The sequence below is a fragment of the Aythya marila genome (genome assembly GCF_965140915.1).
Source record: "Aythya marila genome assembly, chromosome: 3".
Lineage (NCBI taxonomy): Eukaryota > Metazoa > Chordata > Aves > Anseriformes > Anatidae > Aythya > Aythya marila.
Window position 1 is genome coordinate 109,395,900 of NC_139044.1, and position 27,367 is coordinate 109,423,266.

General features: G+C 45.3%; 1 protein-coding gene across 1 annotated transcript; it reads right to left on the reverse strand.

Moving 5' to 3' along the window:
* Positions 1–724: 724 nt before the first annotated feature.
* LOC309876197 (uncharacterized protein) lies at positions 725–26,936 on the reverse strand (the record flags this gene model as incomplete). Its single annotated transcript, XM_082756197.1, has 11 exons — positions 725–1,364; positions 1,817–1,940; positions 3,387–3,506; positions 4,092–4,198; positions 12,230–12,304; positions 13,749–13,967; positions 16,014–16,082; positions 17,555–17,645; positions 18,642–18,701; positions 20,817–20,903; positions 26,709–26,936. The coding sequence occupies 11 exons, from the start codon at positions 26,934–26,936 to the stop codon at positions 1,312–1,314; spliced, it is 1,233 nt and encodes a 410-aa protein (XP_082612323.1). The 3' UTR covers positions 725–1,311.
* Between the last annotated feature and the right edge of the window lie 431 nt (positions 26,937–27,367).

A 27,367-nucleotide genomic window follows, 5' to 3' on the forward strand; every position in this document is an offset into this window, starting at 1 on the left:
ATGGCAGAAGCACAGAGCTCTCCTCTGGCTGGGTAATGCAAAGGGGAGTGCTGTGTAGCAGTTTAAAGCCAATAGCATCCACGGTTACTCAGTGTCCTGTGTGAAATATGTGTCATCAGCCCGATGCCTATGACGAAGCAGTTTAACATGCAATAGCGATTGTGGCCTTCTCACACAACCTCCAAAGGCACAAAGTCCAGTGCAGGTGGAGATTTGACAATCATTACCTCATCCTCTGAGGTAGCACTTCTAAGATGGCCCAGGGTGAGGAACGGTCTTGGGACAGCCTGAAGAACCCCCACAGCTCCTGCCAGAGCTCTGCAGAGACAAAGGGCTTCAGCTCTCACTGGCCTAACCTGGGCGCTACTCACACACCACAGAACTTGCTCATAACACATTCCCTCCACCATGCCATAAACCCTCTGACAATAAAAAGCGCACGCTCTTCGGTAAATACTAAATGACACTTCTAAAAGTTTAATTCACAAATTCAATTTATATCAGAATATTCAAATAGCAAAATTCTAAAAACTTCCAGACATCAGATTAGAAAAAAATATTTCAAAAAGTCACTTCAGTCTACTATACGTACAAATGCAACATGCTTTGGACATACAGGCTTTACACTTTAGCCCACCACAAAACTTGGGAAGACAAAAGGGTTTATAATGTCTTTCTAAGTAAGTTTGAAACCTCCTTGTGGAGCAACCTAGCCTGACATGGGGTGAAAAGCATAAAAGTCTGACTGTAGCAGCCAACAAGGACTTAAAAGATTTGGGAGGTTTGAGAATGATCCGTATTATTTTCCTTTTGTCTCTGAACAATGCTTTCTTCAGTACATTACTAGCCTGGTGATGAGCACATCTGTGAAAACACCAGGGGAGACCAGACTAGCTGGTGGATCCTCCATGGAACTCAAGTTGCAATCATGGTTGGCCATGTCCCAGCCAGTCCTACAATGGCATAAAACATTACAAGTTGACAAACAATGCGACAGTGAAAAACTGAAAGGTCTTCATGCCACCGGTCAAAACCCATTCAACAGTTTTTAATCAAGGGCAGCAATTTGTTATTAACACCCATTCTGTTTCAACACCACCTCCGGAGCACAGTGTGCTCCTTCTCTCCTTTCTCTCACACACTCACACTCCGTTGCTCACTGTTCCTCTTTTCCTCTTCCCCTTGCTGGGAAGTCTTCTAGATCCTCTCTTTACTTTGGGCTCAGCGCGGCATCACAAAAAGGAGAATTCTTGCAGCTCATCAGCATGCCTGCCCCCATTTGGTTGTCACTCCGGCAGCTACACAGCTCCCTCAAGTCTCTTTCATCTTCCTCCTCTTCCTCCTCTCCTTTTTTCCGGGTACATCTGCCATACAAACAGGTGACATTGCACAAACATCCACTGCAGGATCATAGCCCTGGGAACCGTTTGCTTTCCACCTGAAGCAGGCTGCTTTGTGGTTCCTAGATGTGTGTCACAACGGCCACCTACTTACAAGGATAGTACAAAGTCATTGGGTGGGCCCTGAATGTTTTAGTGGGCTCTGACACATGCATTTCCTTCCATTTCACTTCTACAAGTGCTGTGCAAAAATTACGCCCACTAAATTTAATATAGTTCTGCTCATTAGCCCCACTAGGAGCAGGAAGGTATTTGTCACAGACACAAAGTATTACAGAGCCTCTGTAAGAAGTAAGACATACAGCTAAAGGAGAAACATTTAGCATATTCACTTAAAAATGCATTTCTGAACAGTTTTCGGGTTATGCATTATTCTGAAATCAAAATTCATGAGATGTACAAAGCCCATCACTTACTGTTAGCGTGTGGATTATTGGGAACGTCCAAAGGTTTTCTGGAGGAAGCACAGACTGCATCACTGCCATGTTTCGTAGATACCAAGTCCCTTGGGCCTTCTTCCTCTCTTGTTTCCAAACCTTGCTGGGGTTTAATTGAAACAATATGCTTCACTAAGCATATGAGTAAAACGAAGCATATGCAAGCACAAAATATGACAGAAAATGTAATTATTGTAGGGAATTGGTATATTTAAAGAAACTGCAGGACAAATTAGGTTTCAAATGATTAGACTATTCTGGCATGTCATCTACCTGCCTCCTGTATATTTGTCTTAGGACTGAAGTGCTGAAATTGTCTTTCATTACCATTTTTTCTCATTTTCTTTAGTGAACAGAAGAACAGCAAGGGGAAAGCGCTGTAACAGTGTAGTGAGACTGAAGACTGAGATGTGCCCAGTGACTGCGAAATGATCCGTCTATAGAAATCCTAGGTGTAGCACTGAGAGCGATGAACAACTTTATCTCTGTACCTGACTTCATCATTTCTTTTATTCTTTTATGTACATCTCCAGAGGATGAGCTTGCACGGCAGCAGACACCAGCATTTGGCGCTCACATGCAAAACAAACTCCTCCTGGCTCATCTAAACACGTCAGTAGGAACAATGCTGTACTGAAGAGCCTGACCAGCACTGTTAAGATTCTTCATTAAGGTACGTACAAAGCTAGAGCAACTAATTGGATGTGCAAGAGAGGGAGTGGCCTGGCAGCACTCTGGTGACTCACAGGCCGTCCTAATGATCATTGGAAGGATCGTGGGCCATGAGTTACCTACATTTTCCCCTTAAAATGGGGACATCAGGAGTTCAGGGAACAAAACTGTCTCAAGGATCAGAAGAGACCACAGTGGGTGTGAGGGATGACAAATGATACTACGTAGCCATGAGTCCAGAGCAACATATTCAGTGACAAATGAATGAAAAACAATTAGGACACTTTGGGGGGTCCCCTCTATGTCTCATTCCACTGAGCAGTGAGGACATCAGAGCCAAATAGACGGGTCCAAAATCCACTTAACATTCTGTTCTTTTGTACTTCCCATCCCAAATGAGCTGACATTTTCCACAGCCTTCCTCTGTTGCACTCTGAGACTTTTTTCTCTCAATAAGCTTTTCACTAGTATAACAATGGTCTCGTTTTATCTTCACTGCCTTTCAGGAACCACCTTTGCATATTGTTAAAAATACCTCCAGGTGACCTTTCAGCATAGATAAAACACAGCCAAGCTGTACAGTAAACTTGGAATACATTTGCCTGAGAAAGCATTTTTCTTCCATGATTAAAGCCATCTGCTCCTGTCTGCATTGCAAAATCGAAGTGTTTTGTAAATATGTTAGGGAATACCATATTGCAAAAGCCCACCGGTCATTGTGCTTACCCTTCTTTTATGGCAGGGCAGGGAGAAAGAAGAGAAAGACATAAGTTGGAGGGGAAGACAGATGTGCCCTGGTCACGTCATCCTAATGAAAAAGACACCCCCCTCCACTCATGGAAAGCTAAATGCTACTCTGAGAACACAAAAGACTCACATGCATCAGTCCAGCTGCACCCCTTGCTTCCTTCACTTCATTTTTCTTCTTCTTCCGCTGCATTTTGCTTTTGAGTCCAGAAAGACAGAAATTAATGCCTTCTTTGCCTTTTGGCAAATCCTGAAAGCATGGGAGATTTTGTAAGAGGAGGCCTGGGAGAGCTAATTAACTGGCTACTTTTTTTTTTTACAGTAACACTGATTACCTCTAGGAGTGTGTGCTGACAGTGTACAAGCTTCCATCTCTCTCGGATAAAGTACACACCTTGGCTTAAGACAGCTGTTTGCAAAGAGCTCTGCACACTCTCCCCACTGCTACCAGGGAGGGCTGTTTCCCTGGGTTTCTAGAAAGTGGCTAGATGGGAAGCCTTGTGCTTCCATCTCTCCACCCAAGCTATGACCATAATACTATCAACAAATCCTCTCACTTAAATAAATAGATCTGAGCCCCCTGGGATGGTGTGAAGGCTGGTGTTAGCAGTGGACTCTAAACCTGCTAAGACCCAGGTATTCAGGAAAGTCATCTGCAGGAGAAAGAGTTCATTTTTGCAGTATTGCTTAGAACAGCAGTGCCACCTGGATGGTAAACTCCCAGAACCAGCCACCCCATCCCACATGTCCTGTGAGCTCTGGTTGCCACAATGAGATCAGAAGAACGATCCCAAAGACAGCAGGTCTCCCTCGGTCACCAGTGCCACCGCCTCACCTTTTCTCTCTCATCTCCTGTCTGATGCTCCTCATCTCCTGTCCAGTTTCCCCACTCTTCTGTGGGAGCCTTCCAGTCAGAGTCCAGGTCAATTGCTGAAGGATCATCTGTTAAGGCAACCACATGCATGAGTCATGTTCAAATCCGTACAACTTCCCAGACTCATACTAGTAATGGAAACTCTGCAAAGAATATCTGTCATCTTACCTGCCTGCTGATGGGGTGGTTGGGTGTGCACGCATGCATATGAATCTTAAATGCATTTTTAGAAAGGAAGTACCAACTGCTAATCACAGTAAGTGATTGCATTCTTCGGGACAGGAGTAAAATTAAAGAAGGGAAGAAAAAGACAATCTAGCAACAACAAAAGCCCTTTCAACCTGTGCTTCAGTAAAACAAGCTTTACCAAAATGATAGTAGCACGGCTTGTCAAACATTTTCTTTTAATTTCAGGAAGAAGGATTCAGGCATATCCAGAAACACTGGCAGAGACTGCAGGCTCAGTGCTACATTTTATTAGCAGGACTGTTTCTCAGCCCATCTCCTCTTCCACTGGCTGCAACACACTGACCTCAGGGCAATTACTTGTATGGAAGAGTACTATTAGTAAAGGATTTGTGCATTTGTTAGTGCTCTTGTTGGTGCTTTCTTTCCTACAAAAAATAGTACCAAGTGCACTCTTGACTTCAGCTTCCTTTTCCATTTTTTTTTCTTGAATGTAAGCCAGAAAGGCACCATCGTGGTGTAGATTTCCAGAACTCCCTGACATGCAACTCTGAGCATGCACTAAGTAGATAACACCTACCTTGCTTTGATTTTGATCATTTCAGGGGGGGGGGCAGGCAGAAAACTTTTGAAAACCTTTTAGGTTTCTGTATCTGCAGGCATCTGTTACTTTAAAAATTGGCCTCAAGCCTTCAGCTGCCTCTCCACAGAGCACTGGCAAATGATTCTCAGACAAGAAAGCAAAACAGAGCAGTCTAATTTCTTTGCCCAAACTGAATGAGTTGCAAAAAAGCAGATAAATCAGCATGAGATGTTGAAAGGACCACTTGATTATTTTTTAATGGGTCATGTCTAACAATCTTAAGTCTTATCCTAACAGGGAGAAAGACTTTGAGAACACAACATATAATAATAACTCTTAGCTGATCACGTCTCTTAAAATAAAAACAAATATAAAAAAATCCCAAGCTGGATGGAAAAACTTCTAGTTGAAGCAGGGCCAAAACCAAAAGCATGCTGGGGATGATAAAAGACAACTGTTTCCAAAAGGCTGCTCTATCCAGTTTGCTGCCAAATTTTATAAACATGATTATAAACATTGCTCAACTTCTCAGCTTAAAAACCATCCCCTATACACAGACAGCATTTCCCTCCTCCTTCAGAAGGGACAGGAACAAGTACTTTCTAATTTATTTCCCAATAAAATTCCAGTATTTCAGGCAAATGAATGCATCTAGATTAGAGAGAGACACAACATACATGAGTAAGCTGTACGTGTCAAGAACACTTTGTGCAAGCTGTAGTAGTGGATACCATCACCAAAAAACTTCTGCTCCTTCTATCTAGGTTATGTGAGATTTGGGCTCAAATTCTGGAGGATTCAACTGCAGTGGTTGAAGGCAATACCAGCAGGCACGCTCCACCCAATATCTCCAGTCCCAACAGCGAGTGGGGGTGAGGACACAGCAAGTCCCAGCTCTGCAGACTCTGCCTCTGCACTAATATACCGCTTGCGAGCTGTGGCAGCAAAACAATAGGCAAAATCATGCTGCTGCTGCCAGAGAGGAGGCAAATTCTGGCTAACAGGGAGGTGCACGGCATTACACATAGACCAGCACAATGGCACAGAGTCTCCAGGAATCACAGTCCCTCCCAAGCTGCTGGCAGCGATGCTCTCGTGGGCGTGCAAGTAAAACGGGCTGTAACTAGAGGAACATGCGCTGGAGGCCACAGCTGGCACTATTGCTTTTTTAAGTTGCGATCTTTCGGTCTGTTTATGTACTTATTTTTAAGCATAAAATAGTTTTAATGGCCAACTTCCCGCAATGGCCTTGTGTTCATGCTTTGCCCTCACCATGTGGGTAGGCATGAAGCTCAGCGGTGACTCTGTCTTGTCTCAGAATTGCTCTTCCCAAAGCATTATGTCCTGGAAGTGTTGAATCTCAACTCAGAGTAAAATTAAATGCAATATAAGACTCTTTACAATTTGTTTGATTTGGTGGGAAAATAGGATTAAATGTGTTTAACCCAGAGCTCTGTTTTAAAACCTCTCCTGTTCTGTAGTGTGTTCCCTTCCAGCAGTGGGGTCTGGTTAAAGGGAAGAGTCAGCAGGTTCCCTGTGCCAATGGATAGAGAGGGTAAGGTAGAACATCCTACAGGCTGAACCTTATTACCTGGCCTGGAAAATGAAGCCAGAAAGTACTTCTGCAAAAGTCAGTTTGTGTCACCAAGAAAAAGATTATATTTTTTTTTTTTAGTCCAGAGTTGTAGCATTGGGACTATATGCTGTCAGGATCTCTCTTGGGCATTCTCCATTCTATTAAGGTCGGTAGAAACCTAAGGGAGAGCAGGTCTTCATGTGGCAGAGCAAAATCCTCTATGGACTATTTATTGTCTATGGTGCTGAATCCTTCTGTGGTTGGTGTTGTAAAGGGCAGGTGGCTGTGTAATGTACATGGTCCTTACCCATATCTTTGCTGAGCTCTTGCACATGGAAACCATTCAGTGCACATGGATAGGCAATTTCCAGCTGAAAGCTTACATTTACAGTAGAAATTTTACAGGTAGAAATTATTGCTCCTACCAGCTGGGTGTAGAGTTCCTCATTTGGCATCTTCCTCTAGTATAATTCAGAAGATGCAAAAGTATCAAGTGAATCCCAGATTGAAGACTTTTAATCCAAAGAAGCTGCTTATTCACATGAAACCAAAGTATTAAAATTCAGTTTAACCCCAGGACAGAAGGAAGGAAGTCATGAGACACGGAAGCTTTCTGAAGATCCCAGGGAAAATGTGCCTCAGCAAACAAGAAAAATGTGTTGGGAAAATGCCAAGTCACAGGTAAAAAGCCAGCCCTCGTGGTAATGAGATGGACATGCTGCATTTCTGAAGAAGGGTGCCAGTTCTCAGAAACTGCCCTGACAGACCAGTAGCCTTCCAGGCTGTCACCAAAGCACAAAACACCAAAGCACACGTGGTAGCAGAAATACGCAATAAAATATTTTCTTGCCTTAAAACCAGACATCAGAGCTCTAACACAACCCCGCCAGCAGCATTGTGCAACTTACACATTTTGTAACAGCATCAGCAGCCACAACATATGTATTTTGAGAGACAACTAAGCAGAAGTACAAAATACGTCACCAAAGGGGCAGAGGGAGACTGGTGGTAAGAGACAGTATTGGGAAAGGCACGCAAGCAGTAAAGCCCACGAGGTAAAGCAGAGGAGGCAGGGCAGGCAAAAGAGATGTCTGGTGGAACCAGGACAACCCTGCAGAGCAAGCAGGAAAGATGCCTGGCAAAACTGGAACAACTCCCGGACCTGGAAACAAAGCGAACTATGCCAAGAGCACAAGAGATTTTCACCCCCTTTCTCCTCTTTCACATGCACAGATGAAAAACATGCAAATGCTAATGGTGAGCAAGGAAAAATGAGGAAGAAATAAGTTGTCTTTTCAGCACCCTATTCCCTCATCACAGAGCCTGTGAGCCTGGCCACCTCACCTCTGTGACCACCAGGGACTGAAGCCATCAGTGTTAACCAGGTAGCTCCAGCTCCAAGCTACTGAATACCTCTAGCTAATTAAGGGTAAGATTGCTAGGGACTAATTGTTTGAGTATGTAGAGCTGATGACTGAGGACAGAATGAGAATTACAGAACCACTGAGTTCAGAAGGGACCTGTGGAGGTCGTCTAGTCCTACCCTGCTGCTCACAATGAGGTCAGGTAGGAAGGCTGCTTGGGGCCTTATCCAGGCAGGTTTTGAACACCTCCAAGGATGGAGTCTCCACAACCTCTCTGTGCAATCCATTCTGCTGCCTGATTACTCTCACCATAAAAAAAAACAACTGGAATTTCCCGTACTTCCCTCTGTGTCCATTGCCTCTTGTCTTACTGGGCACCACCAAGAAGAGCTTGGCTCCGCCTTCTGTACTCCCCCATCAGCTACCTCTCTCCCCCTCTCCCCAGAGGTATATATACTTTGAATCGCAGCCCTCTCTGTCTATATGCTTTGAATTGCAGCGAGAGGTAAGCCCCAGAGCCCCCATGACTGTCATTGCTGTCACTGGCACTTCACAAGATGGCACCTGGCCTCCCGCTCCCCCTGCTCTGCTCGGCCCTGCCACCAAACAAAGAGACTCATTAACTGTTCTGATCTGGGTTTGATAAAACGACCCCGGCTCATATTCAGGTTATGAATGGCTTTTTTTTTTAATTTTTTTTTTTTAGTTCACAGGCCTGCAAGAGCTAACAGGCCTTGTTTGACTGTCAAAAGAGCTCATTTTGCCTGCAGCGCAGGCCTTACTGCCAACCATTACCTCATCCAAATTCAGGGAATACACGTTTGCAACACTCCCCTCCACATCAGTATCAAGGCTGATGATTCAAAGGGAAAAACCTCCTACTACTTAGGAGAAAGCTGTAAGGCAGGCAGAAAACCTCCCAGTCCTGCTTTCAATCAAAATGCATCTGCTTAGACGTTTGCAGGAGCAAGTTGCTGAATTTGCCCCCGTACGCTCTGCTCTCGGAGAGATGTGGCATCGCTCTGCTGAAAAAAGAGAAGCTGTGCAAAGCCCAGCAGAGCAAACCCAGGGCATGCCAGGGGTGATGTGTGCCAAACGCAATCCAAGGACACACTGCTGAAGAGCTGCCGGCATTGCCTCCCGCCTGCCTGCACCAGAGAGCCTGGGTTCGGGAATTACAAAGAGCCTGGCACTCCCTGGCAGCCTCACAGGGGTCAACAAACACTGCACCAAGGGAGGAGAATACCTTATTTATTTATTTATTTTAAAGCAAATAATGTTATTTATAAAACCCTCTGATGGCCAAGCTCATGTGTCTGCTGCAGGATCTCAGTTACTGCTGGGCAGGGAAACAAGACAACTGCAGTTTTGTCTCTTCTCTGCTTTCATCCGCTTTGGGTGCTCCTTTAATTAAGCTAATCAGGGCTGCAAGAATAAGAAGGGGTCGACTGCACTCAGCAGCCACCATCCCTGCAAGAACAGGGTAAGGTCTCCCAACAACAGGGGTATAAATAGATACCGCACTCAATCCTGACCAAAAGGTCAACAGAAAAGGGCACCTAATGCTCATACTGTTCATGCCAAATCATTCCAGCACTCAGGATCTACCCTGGCCTTTCCAACAGATAGAAAATAAATAAAAAATTACCAGTCTTAAAAAGACTGAAGTCCCAGCTGCCACCATACACTGGTGTTTTGTCCTGTGCTTCAAGGTACCCCATGTGGGCTCTGGATTTAAGGAGATTTAAGTTTTGACAAAAGCACCCTGTGCTCCAACAGTTCCCTGTTCTCCCCAGGGACATACCCCACGCACCACCAGCAACCCCACTGGGCTGGCAGCTGCCTGGATGGAGGCTGCTCAGCTCCACCTTCCCAGCTGGACCATGGGAGAGGGAGAGATGCAATGCTTAAGTTATGAGAACCAAACCTAACTTTGTTTTGAAAATTTAGTAATCTGAGATGATTGCTAACACGTGTTTTGGATTTTTTTTTTTTTGAAATGCAGAGCCCATATTGTTGCCTCTGGCTCAAGATGTCCCTGAACCACTCTCCGCTGGGTGTGGAAACGGACACAGGGAGTGATTGCTCTATGCTTGACCTGTTCCTGAGCCTGTCTGCCAGCAGCTGCTATGTACAACTGTAGGAGAGAGGACACCAGTCTATGGGAGCCCTCAGTCTCACTGCAGCTGCTCTTGCTGCCCAGAAGCTCTAATTACACTTTGCACAGCAGTATGCATGCACAAAACAAGACTATACCTACTTCCTCCCTGTTTTTTTTGTCTCCATCTAGGTAAAAACACTAATAAAGTACATGTTCTCACCATTCTCAAGGGTGCCACACAGGGTGTCTGCAGCTATGAGCATAGAGCAGTTCTGGGCACCTGCCCATAACCAGACCCAACCTGCGTTTCACTCTCACCAGCCTCACTCTGCCAGCCTCACGTGAACGAGCAGCTATAAAAGTGGGCCCTGATTTTTGCAGCTTATAAAACAGTCTGAAAAGGGCATCGGCATTAGTGTACCCCTCTTTCACTGGCAAATGAGCAAGCAGACGTACCCTGCTCCTGCCATACATCGTCTGCTGGGAGGAAAGTCAAGCTGGTGCTCCAGCAGCATCTTGAAGGACTGTCCTCAGAAGATTTACTCTTTATATTATCTGCATACAGAAAAAACATGCTTTCTAAAAAAATAAATTAAAAAAGAAGAAAAAAACTAAAAGATAATCACATAGCTATATTCATGTTATTAAAACTAATTAATCATGTATTTATCAGCATGTTATGCCACGATGCCTGGATGTTATGTAATTTAATCCATACATTAATCTATGCTGCTCATTACAGCGGATTTATTAAAGAAGGCTGGACGAGGACACTACACACAAGTTATTAAAAACAACCCGCTCAGGAGTGGCTACGCTAACACTATTCAGAGATATAAATTCCAACAAATCTCTGTTGAGCATGTAAAAAGGGAGTTACAGATCCAACAGCACAAAAGCCACATGAAGTGAAGCCAGCTCCAACTCCCACAGACTTTAGTGAGAAAACTTCTGCTCACTCTAACAGTAATTCAGATAAAGCCATAAATACCAAATGAATTACTCAGAGAAAGAGCACAGATAAGAGAGAGCTGGTGGAGGAAAAAAAAAGAGTTAAATGTTTTTTGGATAATTATTTTCAGCAACTAAAGTAATCATTAGGACTCGCACGTTTCCCTGAATGAATTCATTCAGCCCCTTTCTAACACCAGTACATAACAGACTAGCATTTTCTTCATATCTTTCATACACAACCAATTTTTTCTCTACATATTTTTGATTTTTTTCTTTCTTATTTTCACTTAAAGAATCCCCTTGTTTATGCAGTTTTTCTCAAGTATCAGCTTGATTTTTTTGCTGCACAAATGCAGATGTTAGTAAATACTTGTACTTGTTACATGAGGAACTGCTTCATTCTGCTGATGCAGTGTTGGAAAACAGATGACCAAATATGACAAGTATTACATTGACTCTAATGTTTGGCTTTAAAATTGAATTCCATTGTGCTGGCTTACTTCACACAAACTACGTTTTGTGCACGGATGTCCATCTCTGTGTATCTATGCTTGCACTTAGCATCTCAGAACCATTCAGGATCAGATTCCGCACTCAGCTGCTCAGACCTCCAGAAGAATTGCAGTTTCAGGCAGGCTGATGGCATATGAAGGAATCTTCATATTTCTTTCAGAAATAACCATCAGAGTGTACAGAACAGCTGCGTGCATCACATCACAACAGGAGCACTCGGAGCTGGGCAGTGAGAGGTACCGACGGTTACAAAGAGGCAAAGGGAAAACTAAAAACAGGGCCCAAGATTAATGCAAAACCCAGGAGACACTTCTTCCTTCTCCAGACCGTGCATGGAGAGGCTCGAGCTGAAAATCTCTTGCTGCACAGGAGAGGAAACTGCTGGCTAAGCGGCTAAGCAACCTCTCACAGGGCCCCTCCGGCCTCGGCATTTGCTCCCTCCCTCGCATTGAAATTCTCTGAATTTGCTGGTCATCAAAACTTATTGCAAATCTTCTGTGTGAGTAAATCTAACCGAGAAGGAATTTGCTGGGGGGGGGGGGAAAGAAGTAAAGGGGAGGCTTTTTTTTTTTTTATTTATTCCAATAAACAACGGTTTGGAAAGCGTTCAGTAATACATTCTGACATCACTCCCCAAAAGGCTGGTGCACTGGGCTGCAGATGTGAGCAAGCTATAAAAGAGAGAGTGACTAATAAACCGTGGTTGTAAGGGAAAAGACCCATATATGACCAACAGGAGTACTTTTAAGCCGAGCATCTAACAGAGCACAAGAAGAACTTTGAAGGAAACAATAAAAAAAAGACCACAGAGAGAGCACTCACCTAACTCCTTTGACAGCTCTATTAATGTCCCAGAAGTCAAAGGACAGGATTTTACTTCTGCAATGTCCCACGTTCCTGCATTTCAAAAAGCAAACAACCAGTAACACAAAATGTGGTGTCATGTTCACAGCTGGCAACTGCAGTTTCGGCCTGACACTCCCCATCTCCTTCCATGTTCTCACCATCCTGCAGCCACTTTTGTTGCTAAAGAATCAAGGAGAAATTATCTTCTACAGACAAAGGGTCCAGCCCAGGTGCTATTTACACCTTCTCATCACTTCAAAGTGCACATCACACCAGCATGTTTCTTTGGACTTAGTCAAATTCCTCTCTTTTGGACTGTTTTGCCCTTCGTGCACAACTGGCAGAGGTTGTTGTCATACATCAGCCTGGAGTTTGGCCTTCTGAAGGCAAGAGAGTGAAAAATGGTACCAGTGACCTTCTGCCATTGACCCTGTACTCTGCAAAAGAAAGGACTCCAGCAAAGAAAGCAACCAATGTAAGGGCAAGCTAAGACCACTTTCTGAACCACCAGAGTCCAGGATTACTGCTACTGAAGGTGACTTGTTGTATGGCCTTACACACCAATCAATCCAGTCATTAAGCTTGATCAATCAGTGAGATCTTAATGAAAACCAAATGCTTTTGGAAATTAACCAAAAAGCAGTATTAACTATTTTAACTTGTAACCCCCCACCCCCAAGAAGTTAGGAAGAGAGTCTAAAAGATACAAAGGTCCAATTTCCACCCAGTTATTAATTATTAGTGCTGCTCTAGAATCTGCAGGATCACCCACAGTAAAAATGCAATGTGAGACACGGCTTTGCCATAAAAACTAAGCCATGATGGAAAAGAAAAGTCATCAAAACACTAGTGAGAAAGCTGATATCATCTCTTGATCTTTAGCCTAATGGCCTGGCAAGCCATCCCTTCACTGCTTTAAAGGAGTCTGAATATTTAGAAGCACAACTTCCACCTTCAGCTTAGATTATACAGAGAATGTCCCAGCAGCACAACCAAGAGACTCGCAGTAGCTCTTGGTGATTTTGTTTGGATACTAACGTTGGGTTAATCAGCTGGGAAGCTGGGAAACTGTGTCAGTACAACGCAGTACTGCCATGAGCACACTGCTGCCAACTGTCAAATACCCAAGCTAATTTAGGAATACCTTGCCCCATATTTCTTTGGACATACCCAAAGCCTAAGTCTGATCATGTGTGTGCAACCTTGGACTTTGCAAAGGAACCAAACACTAAATACCTGTGGCTAGAAAGCTGCATACACCCATCAGGTAGTCTGCAATACAGGAGAAATTCCTGTGCCAAACACTTCTCTTTTCATATTGCCATCATGCTAGAGAATAAAGGACAGCTAACAGGGTTCAATGCAAGCAGACAACGCCATGTGTGCAGGATGAATGCCAGCAGGCAGGACTCTCCGAGGCAATGTATGCTGCAGGACACTATAACTCATGAAACTTTCCCTCTACAATGCTCCCTCTAGGAACATAGGCACTCACCTACATTGGAAAACACATCCTCTTCTGACTGGGAGGGCACAGATTCCTCTCTGGTAGCTTCTGAGGCCTTTAGCACAGTCCCACGCTCTGCCCTGGTGATGAGAGCACCTTTTCCACGGCCACCAGTGTCCTCTGCGAGTGGACACCTTGTTCCCTTCTCATCCCAGTCAAAGGCCGGCTCAGCCACCGAGCTGCCCTGTAATGCTCTGCTGGCGTCTTCTTGGGAATAAACATTATCACAGGGTTACAAGCATTCTTAATTACAACAGATGATACAGGGAAAGAAAGCCTGATCCAAATGCATCAGACATAATGTCCAGATTCATGATGAAATTATTTAGATGCCTTGGGCATCGCTCGGGACCCACAACAGTAAAGGGAGCGAAAGAGGACAGCAAGACTTCCAAGGGAAAGGAAAGAAAACCTCTTGGATGTTGGTAGTCCAAGTCTGCTGAGAAATCAGTGCTAGGCATACACACAGTAGAAATCACGACAATTATCTCCAACATCTTTTGTTCCAAAGGACTCCCAAAGCACTTTACGACTCCAACCTTCAGAATAGCAAAGCCTTTTCCTGATGCTCTGGTGGGCAGGGGACCAGTGCTGACATCAACCCCACCTTCACACAGCTTAATGCTGCTGCTGCTGCTCATTCCCTGCTGGGAAAGAGCCGTCAGCACTCAGCAGGGTTAGGGCTTCTTCCTGGAAGTGGGAAGAGCAGATTTCATTGCTCTCTAAATGTTATCACTAAGAGGGACCAGCACCATCAGCTGATTTAACCCATTGCACAGCAAAGGTTCCTGCACTTCACCAGTGACTTCGAACGCAGCTTGGTCCTCTGAGCTCCCTCCCTCACCCTGGGCCAGCAAAGCACGTACATCTGCGTGGGTTTAGGGTTAATGCACACTTCCTTCTGCACAGGCAGCCAGCACCGCTGGTGCCAACAGGCCAACTGACGTGAACAAAGCCAAGTGTGAGCCCTTATGCTTTGCTGGAGGCCACGCAGAGACCTCAGCACTTTAAGCCCTTAGAAACTGTCATGGAGATATCTAACCCTTGGCTTCTGTAATCTAGATGATAAAGTGGTCCCAAAATGTCTGCGTATTTTTAGATCAAAATTCGCTGTTTACTTGCCCCGATCTTCAATTTTAGCAGGGCTTCTGAGGTACTTTACGTTAATGTCTTCTTGCTGACAGTGCACAAACATCCGTATTTACCCAGCTGTGTGTCCCAACTCCAAATTTCTTAGCTTCTAAATTGCTCTAATATGTTTAACTTCATAGGTTTCTCCATTATACTAATGGTTTTAACACAGATAATTAAATTATCAAGACATTTCCAAACATATTAATTCCATGACCTGCTTTTATACAGCAGTCATAATAACATAACCAGTAGCAATGTATATAGGCATAAGTGCATGGCGGACACTTTGAAATCCCCACAGGAAAAGTGTGGTGTGAGTGCATAATGCTGCTCTATTTTATCTCATTAAGATAACAGCACATTTCCCTTTTATAGATGTTTATTCTGGGCAGCCCCGAATTAAGGAATCTGTTTGGAACTGGGCATATAATGCAGGTTTACATTCATTGTTAGAAAACATCTTTTGTCAAGTAGCACAGAACAAACTAATCCCATCACACCACACCTTTAGCAGATCTCAGATCTAATGGACATTTGTTTTCAAAGTCCTGTGGTTAATAATATGTGTTGTAATGAAAGCCTGGAATAAAACACAAGGCTCGCCAACCTGTTTTTTCCTGAGTAGGAGAAGGCTCAGGGGAGATCTTCTTGTACTTTACAATTACCTTAAAGGAGGTTGTAGCGAGGTGCGGATCAGGCTCTTCTCACAAGCACCAAGTGATGACGGGAAATGGCTTCAGGTTGTGCCAGGGGTGGTTTAGGTTGGACATTAGGAGAAATTTCTTTACTGAAAGGGTTGTGCAGTGTTGGAACGGGCTGCCCAGGGAAGTGGCTGAGTCACCATCCCTGGAGGTCTTCAAGAAACATGTAGATGTAAAACTTAGTAGCATGGGTTAGTGGTGGGCTTGCCAGTGCTAGGTTAAAGGTTGGACTAGAGGATCTTAGAGATCTTTTCCAACCTGAATGATTCTGTTCTATGATTATAAGTAAGCAGTCTAAATGTGTGCAAAGATTTTGCTGTCTAATGATGAACAGAGCAAACAGAAAGACTCTGGGAAGTTAGGAGTAAGAAGCCCAGTCAGATCAGGTGTGCAAACTCCCCATAGCCTGTAAATTTACCTTTTTGTTTCAGCCTTTCCTTCCTTAAGTGTCTCTTTTCTCGGCTGCTGATCTTGGTCTGCCAGACACCTACAACAGAGAGCAAAGGTCACTGTGACTCATCTTAAGTTAACAAGAAACTTCCTCTACTGCCTGTACTGCTTACAAGGCAAAGTGTTCTCTGCTCGTTTTCCATGCTGGCTGTAAAAGTGCCCCTGCAGCGATGCTGCCCGGTTGTATGCAGCATCTCCCCTGCACAGTGCTTGCTGCCTCTGCAGAAACACAGGCCACGTTACATAAGAAATCCCTCTCGCAAACCTGTCTGTCATGTATCCTGACTCATTTAACTGCACATATTCTTCTGTCCTTTGTGTCAGCCTGATAATGCGACACCCCTTTCCCTCGGGGGAGATGTCACAACAGAGCATCAACAGCCTCGTACGTCTGACAGCACAGGGAAGTTCATGAAGAGCTTAACCATCAAACATGGCTTCGATTTCCTGACCTTCTCTAGCCCTCAGCGTACCCTCAGACCTGGTGTGTGATGTGAAGACCCGCTGCCATCCAGCTGACTTCCACGTGCACTCATTCATACCAGTCAGGCCACACTCTGCCTTCAGCTCTGCTCTCCACAAGCTACAACACGACAGGAGGGCCTGCCAGGAACGGTTAACGAAGAAAAAAACACCGTCCCCTGATTTCACTGAGACAAACATCTTTCTCTAAACATCCCTGAACACATGAAACAGTTCAGCTGGTTCATCTGTCCAAAAAAACTAAATAGCCCTTTGAAGAAAGCCTCCGCTGTTTCCCATCGTTCTCCTGTGCCCTTGCAGGCACTCGTTGCTCCTGATGCAAGCACCCGCAGGGAGGACTCCAGCCCAGCAGCAGTGAGGGCTTCTCCTGCTCTCACCAGAACACTAATCACATTATAATCTTTTAAGCCCAGAAAAGCTTAGATTTGCTTGTTTTCAATATGACCCCTGGTGGGGGGAGACTGACAGGCAAGAATGGAGTGTTACGTATTTTCCAGTGAAATTATAGCTGCCTGAGCCATGCTAGCCTCTGCCAGGTTTCTTTGCAGCTTTGCTTGTAACCAAAGATCTTGGCTCCCTTCACAGGCGTAAGGAATTGGCTGTGTGTTATCCATGCGCCTTTTCCAGCCTCATCCGCGGGCCCAACAAAAAGCTGCCTGGAAAGACCACAGCTCCTGCTGTGGATCAGCATGGCAAAAGCCACAGGATTGGAGCAAGAGCAGAAAGACAGGACCCTGCTCCCAGGTGGACCTCTGGCCACTTCAGATATGCTTTCGCATCCACAGATTTGCCATCTCTGTGAATGCAGGAAGGACCTGAGAAGTGTGGCAGGAAAGCACACAGCCCCTATCTGTGTAGTTACATGTAGAAATGAGCAGATGATAAAAGCCTTTCTCAAACTGGCTATTTTTCCCATTGATGAAGAACACAAAAACGGTAGAGAATGCCTCTCTTTTAAAATATTTCATCCCATGTTGTTTTCTGTTAATATCAATCAGATAACAGAACAACCACAACTTTTCTTACCTTCCTCCTCTTGCAGCTTGTCTTTTTCCATAGGAAGCAGATCTTTCAACGCCTCCTTGTCTGAGCACTGGGCTTTCTTCTTCTTCTTAGGCTACAGCATCCAGGAGATGCGCAGCAGAAAGATCAAACAGGTATTTGTTACATTTCATCACGAAGGAGTCAGGGCAATAGTTTTAAACTGGAGAACACACACTGCTACTCCGAGAGAGAGCATGAGGTTGCTGGATTCTCTAAGTGAGTACAACGCTGGTCCTGAGCACATTTTATTGCAAACTCCAAGCTCATTAATGAAACAACTTTTGTCCTACAAAAGTAGACTTATCTGCCCGGTTAGAAAGCCCACATTGTAATTCAGCCACCTGCTCTAAATAAAGATTTGCATTTATCATTTTGAAGACTATAAAGGAGTAAAACCTATTTCCCCCCTTTCCAATCAGTAACTCTGAAATCAACATTAACACGCTGCTTATGATTAACAAAAAAAAAAAACAACAACAAAAGACATACAATAATCTATTTTTAATGAAGGTATCTGTAGTGATCACTGATCTAGAAGGACGCAGCAGTGGCTCAGGCCATTTTCATATGGCTTGGTGAAACAGTAGAGCTACCTTTAAGCCTTGAAATTTGAATGTTTTAGATGTAACACACTGGTTCTTGACTTTTGTAAGGTGGGATACTCCCTGCCATCAACATGCCTCCTGCCCAGGCTGAGGGCTGCTCCTTGTGAAGGCAGAGTGGCTGTAAAGCACGAATACTTTCTTCCCTACCAGTACAAGTGCACCATGCCCAGATAAGACCCTTGCCCAGACACAAGGAAATGTCCCGTATCAGAGCTGGAGCCAAAATACAGGAGATTCTAGCTCCTGGTTTGGGGTGCAGACCATGAGATCATCCCACTTGTGGCCGTAGTAACAAGCACCACAGTGTGACCATGCCAGAGTGTTACTTGGTGTTATGTTCCTCACTCTTAACTTCTCCATGAACAGGAACAATAAATTGTCTTTAAAAATATCAAATAAGCAACATTCTTAAAACAAATTTCTCTTGAAAGATGTTATATAAACTCTAAAGCTGTTACTGGTACCTTAAGAAGCTTTTTCTCTCTGATGTTGGCTGACGTTACAAGCTGCCCATTCACTGGAACCTAGAAGACAGACAGCAAAAAAAGCATTATGGAATATGTATGTGCATGTGTATGCATAAATATGTATGTGCATAAAATTATGTTAATACGTATGATATGCTGAAAGACATAGTTAAATAACACCCGGTACAAATCTGGACTAGAATTTATGGCCTTTTTCCAACTTGAGTTAATTTATTCCAAATTAATTAGTGTTAGCTAAGCCCTCATGAACGTAAATCCAGGAACACCAGGTAGATTTATTCCAGAGCAGACATATTTGTGGTTTATCCTAAGATTTGTCTAGGATCAAAGTTGTTTTTCAGATAGGGTAAGCCTGCCTGAAAAAAAGCAGCACAGACAGGAGAAGGCTGATTTTGATTCTTTTTAATGAACGGGAGCTCACTGCACAGCATCCCCCTTCCTGGCCCAGGTTGCCCTGGTCAGAAAGCATTACTCAGGGGATGTGTACTCCCAAGTAACAGGGAAATTTGTTTCCTCTTCAGAGAGATGGTGGCAGCGGGCAGATGGAGCCGCGGATGTGATTGCAGGACCGAAGAATGATGCTTGCAGTTCATGAGAGAGAGAGGGGGAAACCAGCACACTCTGCAGAACACCGCAGGGTGAGCGAGGAAAGCTAAAACTTGTTCCTAAGAAAAAAGAAAGGCTCACTGGGTGGCCGTGTCCTTTTGGGCTACGGGGACACAACCCCAGATGTGACAGGCAAAGACTCGGAGCCACCTTGTGATGGACGAGGTTACAGCTCCTGCATGGCCACGGGGACGTACTGAAACTATTTCCACTGAGCAACAAGTTTTCATAGGGTCTCCCAAAGGCGCTCTGCAACATCATTAGGACATAAAGCTAATTATTCTTTGAGATGAACCAGCATTATTTCTTCTATGCCTAGTTCAGGTATGAAATAATCTCCCCCAAATTCTGTACTTTCCAACATGCCACGCTCTGAACACACAGGCGTATTTCTGGGTCTTCTGGGAAAACATCCCAGTAACTAGAGCCAAAATACCTGCCCCATTGCATCACCAATTTCACCAGCTTTCAAATTATAAGCTTAAAGCAAGTGGTGCACGTCTCTTTTGTCTCCCTGAGCTATCATTTGGTAGCTTTATAGTTATATTCTTCTGAACAGTCACTAGCTAAATAATGACCTCTGTGTTAAAACCCTGCTATGTTTCGAAATGGTTAGCAAGACCATCCTTATTTTTTCCCCAAGAGCAGTCATCTCTCTTCTGAGAACCTCATATTCATCTCCTAGAGGTGTTACACAAACCCTACCACAAAAAGGACCACCTTCCATATCCACTCAAGGAAAAAATCCCACTCTGCCTAAGCATCCACAGCTTCTCTGGGCTACCTGTTCCAGTGCCTCACCACCCTCACAGCAAAGAATTTCTTCCTAATATCTAATATAAACCTACCCTCTTTTAGTTTAAAACTATTACTCCTTTAGTTTAAAACTATTACACCTTGTCCTAGCACTACAAAGAGTCCTTCCCCAGATCCCTTTAGGCACTGGAAGGCCACTGTGAGGTCTCCCTGGGGCCTTCTCTTCTCCAGGCTGAACAACCCCAGCCTGGCTTCAGAGGAGAGGTGCTGCAGCCCTCTGACCATCCTCGTGGCCTCCTCTGGACTCACTGTAATAGGCCCACATCCTTCTTGTGCTGGGGCCCCCAGAGCTGAACGCAGGGCTCCAGGCATCTCAACAAACCCTACTAATTTCCCAGCACTCGTAACAAAATATTTACTGCTTTGCAAAGGCTTTGCCAAAGAACCTCCTAAATAAAGCCACTTTCAGCCACCATCAGTGACAGAAACTGCAGCACCAACTTAGGACGCAAGAAGAAGGAGGCTTTTTTGCCACTTCTCATGACAAACACAGCTGACAGGAGACATCCCACCTCCTTCTAACCTCTCTTCACATCAAGACACTTCTGCAAGCTTGAGAGAGTACACACAGAGAGACAGGGAGGTGTCAAGATGAAGGAAATGCACCGTCTCCCTCCCCCAGACTGCCATAAGCCAGCACAGCCTGAGGCTGTACAGAGCCCTGGCAGAGGCAGGGAAAACTCCAGAGGGAAAATTTTTAGTGCAAGAGAAAATTAGGGAAGGTGCAACCTCTACTTGCTCTGACAGCGTAGCCTCGGCTGGGGCAGGATCACGTTCCTGGCTCTTTTCTCCACATAAACGAGAGCAAGCAACAAGCTGGAAAAAATACAGGACTTTGTTTTAATGTTTTGCCAGTCTGACTGCTGTATGCTTTTACCAGATGAGTGCAACATTTCCTACTTAAATGGTATTTCATCTGCTAGCCAAGGATCCCTCTTCCTCTCCATCCATGAATAAGAGGTTAAAAATACGCTGCTGGCAGCGTATTTTTACTGCATCCCAGGGGTCTTCACACTGACCGTCTCCTCAGCCCCAAATACCCAGGTAGGACTCCAGAACCTAATTACATCCTTCCTCAGGGGCTGCTGAGTGCAAGGAAAACACCAAATCTGACCACTGACCGAAGATCCCCAAACAGCCCACCACTGTGTGACAGTCTTCTCCCAGCCCTGTGGTATCTGCTGCTCCTCCACCGTCCCTCGGTAGTGACAGCACCTCCCTTCCTTCCATCACCAGGGACTTCTACCGGGTTCAGCTTCCTTCCAGTGGCAAGGTATTATTCCAGCCCAACCTTTGTGTTAAATCCTGCCTTTATCCAGCCGCTTTTCTCACTGTAAGCTGGCTGTAGGGCTGAGGAGCCCCACCCTGCCCTATTCTTCCCTTTGGAAGCCCTTAGGATACTGAATCAGTCACGCCTCTTTATCACGGGCGTTTGGCCATTCTGAAAAGAAAAAAGGAATTTTCATTATTTATTTCACTTAACTTAATGGACTCATTACGGAGAAATGAAATTTCTCGGGGTAACTTTTCCTGTAAGGAAAATGAAGTTTTGTACGGGGAGAACACATCTATGCCCGCTGAATTTAGTGACCAGATAAAGCCACCAGTACAAATCCAAACATATTGAATATGTGCAGACTTTTACTGGTATCAGACTTAGCATATTAATTTGTGCTCGCATTGTGGGGAACAATAGAAAGATTATTTTTAGTTCACGGCCATTTGGTTTGTGACCCAGAGGAACAGGATTTCCCCCCCACACCCTGCTCTTTTTTCCTTTTGACATAACCTAAGGTTGTATTTCTGATGATTGCACTGAAATCTCCACACTTTTGTGTTTAATTTATGTGATGCTCTTCATGTAGATCGACATAAAAGTCACGAAGAAAGAAGGCACAGACGTAGGTTGAAATGTTAAAAAATATCAGCTTTAGCCATGAAAATACAAACCATGTGTTCAAAGCCATAAAACCATGCCCCTATACGCTTACCTTTACCCATTTCAATCGTTTCATAAGAACGATCCTGTTTTACAAAGCCAAGCACCTTTTTATAAGCGTCTTATCAAATCAGGAAGCCTGCTTTCAACTCTCAGTGCCACCAGCTGGCCACAGGTTTAATTAAAAATGGCATGAATGTTATCTGCAGCTTCGTGCACTTCGTCCCGCTCGGGGAGGTGCTGAGCATTGCCTGCCCCAGGAAGGCACGCAAAGGCTTCCCCAGCAGAGGGATACCAGGACAAAATAAACTCAGGGCAGGGGGGAGCTGTTACATGCTTCGCACACTGGGAATCGGGGAATTCATTAAAGAACATGAATAAAGATTCAGAAAATTGTTATAGGCTACCACTTTCTGAACACTTGAATTAAGTGGGTTGGGCACTGGAAATAAAAGAAAGCAAAATTACCCCATGCTGGCAAGGGAGTCTGTGAACAGAAAAACGTTTCCAGATTTAAGAAATAATTCAATTAAATTGCTTCCTAGTGCTCGTTCCCAGTGCAAAAGCTAAACTATTTTTTCTCACCTTATGTTATGGACAAGATAAATGTGGAGGCTTTGGGCCAGCAAAAGAAACACCAACATGCACTGAATTAAAAAAAAAAAAAAAGAAAAAAGAAAAAAAAAGCAAACAGAAAAGGACTTTCTGAAGAACCTCCCTGAAGCATGCTGTTACTGCTGAAAGAGATATCGCTGCGCTCTTCAGCTTTCTCAGTAAACCTTCAACGGGATGAAAACCGAGTAGGACAGCTTCACTTCCCTCAGCATCCTCCGGGAGATGTAGCGTTGCTGCTGACACCAGGCACTGGTCAGGATGTCTGCCACGCCACTTGCTGTCCAGCATTTGCTCTGGGTGCTCCTCTTCCCTGCACAAAAGCACAGGCTCTGCCACGGGGTAAGCAACCCGGAGCTGTGCTGCTGCAGGCCAGAAGCTTGCATTGCTCCATCAGCAGACAATGAGCAATTGGCATGACAAATGCGTTGGGAAATAAGCAGCCCCAAGTTTCATTAACTCCCAATCAGATTTTCATAAATGGAAGCAGACATCCTGGCCGGTCTCGCTCTGCCACGTGGTCCTGTCCCGGTGGGAATGTTTCTCCACTGAAATGTGGGAGACGTTTCCCAATTCAGTGGGAAATGGGTGAAGGAGAAACTGCATCTCTGAGAAGAGAAAGGATGGGTTTTAGGGCTGAGCAAGAGTCCACCAGGGAAACGGGAAGGTACCAGCATCAAAGAAAATTACTCAGTTGCTCTGAGTTGCTCAGAGAAAGGGCAAGACAATGGTAATTTCCACCAAGGTGACAATGGGAAGCCACAAAAACATACTGTGCTCATTAGCAAAGGAAACAGAGAGGCTCTTCACATGTGACAGAACACAGAGAAACTTCTCTGGGCTGGGCAGCCGCAGCACTACATGCACATATCTACAAATCTGAAAAGAGGGCTGGAGCCTGGTAGTGAGCTGTAGCACAAATATAAATCATCTTAGCATTAATGGGAAATACGAAGTTTTCCCTAACAAAATCACTTCAGACGTATTCCCAGTAGGAAAGAAAATTATCTGTTGGAAGGGAAAGTTACATGGGAAATGCACACGATGAATACACTGAATTATATGGGAAATAGGTGCTGGGAATGGTGAATTTTTTCACTTCTGTTAGGGAGGCTGGCAGAGGAAAGGAAGAGATGGTGCTCCCATCACACGTGTGCTCCAGGAACCTCAGGGAAAGGAGCTGGGCCATCAGCCTGGAAAATCTGCTCCTCTGTACTTATTCCCAGGGATGAAGTTGCCTGTAGGAACCCCCTGGGGAATAACCCCCAGGGGAAGGTGGCAGTTACCAAACTCCAGCACCTTCCAGGAAACCTACAAAACCAATTCTCATACAGGACAGCTACACGGAGATAATCGTGCAGGGGTGTTTCACTGGCACAAAGAGTACCATCTAATACGAAAGGCAGGAGTAAAAGGTCTGTTTGCACACCTCTGGAGCTGAAGGGACCGATTTTTATTTCTGCTGCTGTTAAGGAACCCCTGTGAGAGGCAAAAAGTATCTCCAGTTTACTAAAACACTTAGGAAAAGCAGAAAGCTTTCTTTTGGGATGTATCTGGTAATACACATTTTTACACATCGCCTAAATACGATGATATCACTACATCTGTGCAAAAAGCTCTTCTTTTGAACTGTCCAATGTGAAGAACAACCCCCAAAACTTTGAATAAACACAACCCCCAAAACCCAATGGCAATTCAGTTCAGACAGATGTCTTCTGTCAAACCTTGTCAACAGTTTCCTAAATGACTCTTTATTAGGGAAAAGGCTGTGCTGAAAAGGACTAAAGCCTCTAGCATCATTTTTTGGGGCCTTTTTTGTGTGTCTGACAATAGTCAGAATGTAAACTGGTATAAGTGATGTATATAATAGATTATATTCAAAATCTGCTTGTATGACTGAATTGAGGCCATGCATACATTTGAACAAACTTTGTTCACCGTACTTATTTCACACGGGCTGTGAAACAAATCCAGACTGTCTAGAAGTGCACAGCTTGCTCCGAGACCTGTGATTGTTCCATCGTGTCGCTCTGCTACATGCAGTTAGCACAATGAAACAAAGCTGCCTTCCACCAGCGCTGATGCTGGAAGAGGCTGGTGCAGTCCTGTACAGTGCCAGCATTTTTCCTTTTTGTGATTGTGACCTGGGAAGGGTTCAGAGGCGGCTGTGAGGTTTGGCTGGGAAGGAGCCCTTCAGGGGGCAGGGCTGCAGCCTCCAGCAGAGGCACCCTGGGCCAGTGTTGGTTGCCTATTGCTGTGGGGATGTCCTCTGCCTGCAGAAGAGAGGAGATCAGCCCAGCATCAACATCGGAGGGACCTGCAGCCCTGTAAGCCCAGATGCCCCACAGAGGCAGTCTCGCAGCCCACCCATGGGGCAGCGGCTGGGAATCACCAGCAAAAACACATTCCTAAACTGAAAAAATAATTAACCACCTAGTTTCTTTTAATTAAGATCTCAACTTATCCACCACTCCGGGATATGCAGATGTTTGGCTGCTAGGATGTATCAACACACCTGAGCACTGGAGGCGATTTGTCTCTTGGCTTCGTACCTAGCAGCGAGGGGCTCCCACCCTGCAATACCTGCACACCCTAGTTTTTGGTATTGGCCACGTCTCTGAACTGAATACTCTGCTATTAATACCCTTTCTGATGCTGTGTCAGTAGAGATTTTCAGAGGCAAATTTTGGCATCTTAAAGGTGTTCTGCTCTTCTGGCATTCTTGCATCAGCTAAGTGCCAAAGCAGCATGCAGTGTTTTACACTTACATAAGGAGATAAAGTTTTTGCCTTGAGGATATGATGTTCCAAAGACAGAGATAACGTGATGGGAAATGACAAGGAGTGGTGGAGATGAGGGGTGAGGAAAAGGAAACAGTAAAAAGCAGAGAAGAGAAAGAAAGGACAGGGTACTGTCATGGGAGGACAAGCCTGCCTTTTTCATTTCATTGGCTCTGCAAAATCTTAACTTGTTCTACAGCCAATTTATGTAGTATCAATGATTATAAAACCATAATTAAATTGTTTCTGAAATCCCTCTTCATCCCTTGACACAGATAGGTCTATGAGGACTGCTGTTTCATTTAATTGCTCTTCACTAATTCAAGGATGTGTATGCTGTCAGGCCGAGGTTCTGCTCACAGTGATGAAAGACCAAAAAAAAAAATAAAAAAATTGAATTTCAATGGCAAAGTAATAAACCCCTGAAAACTAGTGTTATGATGGGAAGCCTGACACATTTGAAGTCATGAAGAACAAAACCGCTTATTTTATAGCCCACCTAAAAAAAAAGCCTTGCAAATTCATTTTGTTTTGCCTATCTCAGAAGAAAAAGATAGAAGATATAGTAACAGGTACAAGTGTTGGAAATGCTTGAGGTATGCATTTTAAATACAGACTTACTTCAGTGTGTTCTCCTGAGAACTTACTTTGCTTTCCATACCGCGATATCCCGGTGTGTGATTTTTTTTTTGGTAATTTTTGCTGAGATTTTCTGCTGCTTGCAGCAAGTCAAAGAGACACAGCCAACCGTGACAATGTCATACGGAAACTTCATCACAGCACATCGCATCAAACCCTCAACGTACACGCAGCAAGGTGACCACGGTCATCAATGGCCAGTGGTCATTAATGCACCTTGTAGCTACTACCATGTATTAACGCAGTCGTAATGAAGCTCTGATTGAGAGTAAAGGCAAATAATTAGTATTCTTTATTAACAGCAGGGCAGAGGGACTCTGCCCAGGTCCTCCGTCGTGCTGTGGCAGGCATTATCCGGAGTTTTCTTAATTCTTTGCAGGAGGGATGAAGCCCGCGTGGAGCCGGACAGGCGGGCAGCACCCCGGGGTGCTGCACCTGGAGCTGAGGGGGGAGCTCGGTGGGGAGCTCGGTGTCCCCCAGGGGAGCTTCTCCTGCCCCAGGGGGGCTTCTCTTTCCCCAGGGGAGCTTCTCCTGCCCCAGGGGGTCTCTCTGGATGAACCCCAACCCCCCAGAGGGATGAGTCGAGAGGGAAAGGTGCCGGAGTGGGTCCCGCCGGGCAGCACGCTTCATGCCCCCCTCCACCTCCCTTACCTGCGCCGAGCTCCTCGCATCCTCCCGCTGCTGCCTGGGCTCTTCCTCCTCGTCCTCCTCCTCCTTCTGCTCGGTGGCTGGGCCTCGGCGCAGCCCCCTGCGGACCAGCAGCGCCGCCGCCGCCGCCCCCAGGGCCAGCAGCGGCCAGAGCAGGGCGGGCAGGGCGGCCATGGGGCCCCGGCCCTCCGCCAGCCCCGGCTCCTCGGCGCCCAGCGCCGGCCCCAGCATGGCCCCCGGCACGGCTCCCCGCCGGGCAGCCGGAGCCCAGCAGGCTGAAAGGGAGCCTGGCTGCGGCCCCTGGCCCCTGTGGAAGGGGCTGGAAGCCTGGGAGCGTGTGTTGGTGGGGCTGGGGTGGTGGTGGTGGTGGGTGGGGGAAGGAGGTCGCCGCGCGGAATTAATCTCGTCTGAGGTAAATAAATGGCAGGCGACGGTCCCGGCAGATGTGTCGCTTGGTCTCGTTATCGAGCAGCCTCCCCGTGATGGTTACGAGAGATGATGAGTTCTCATCTAGCAGCGATCCTCAGAGAAATAAACGCTTATTACGGCTACACAGAGTGCCTCAAACCGCATGCCTCTCTGCTTTGCTCCGAGGAAAAATTTCTCCACACACCTGATGTGTAAATGCGGGTGATAGTCTCAGAAAGTCGCATTTTTCAAGG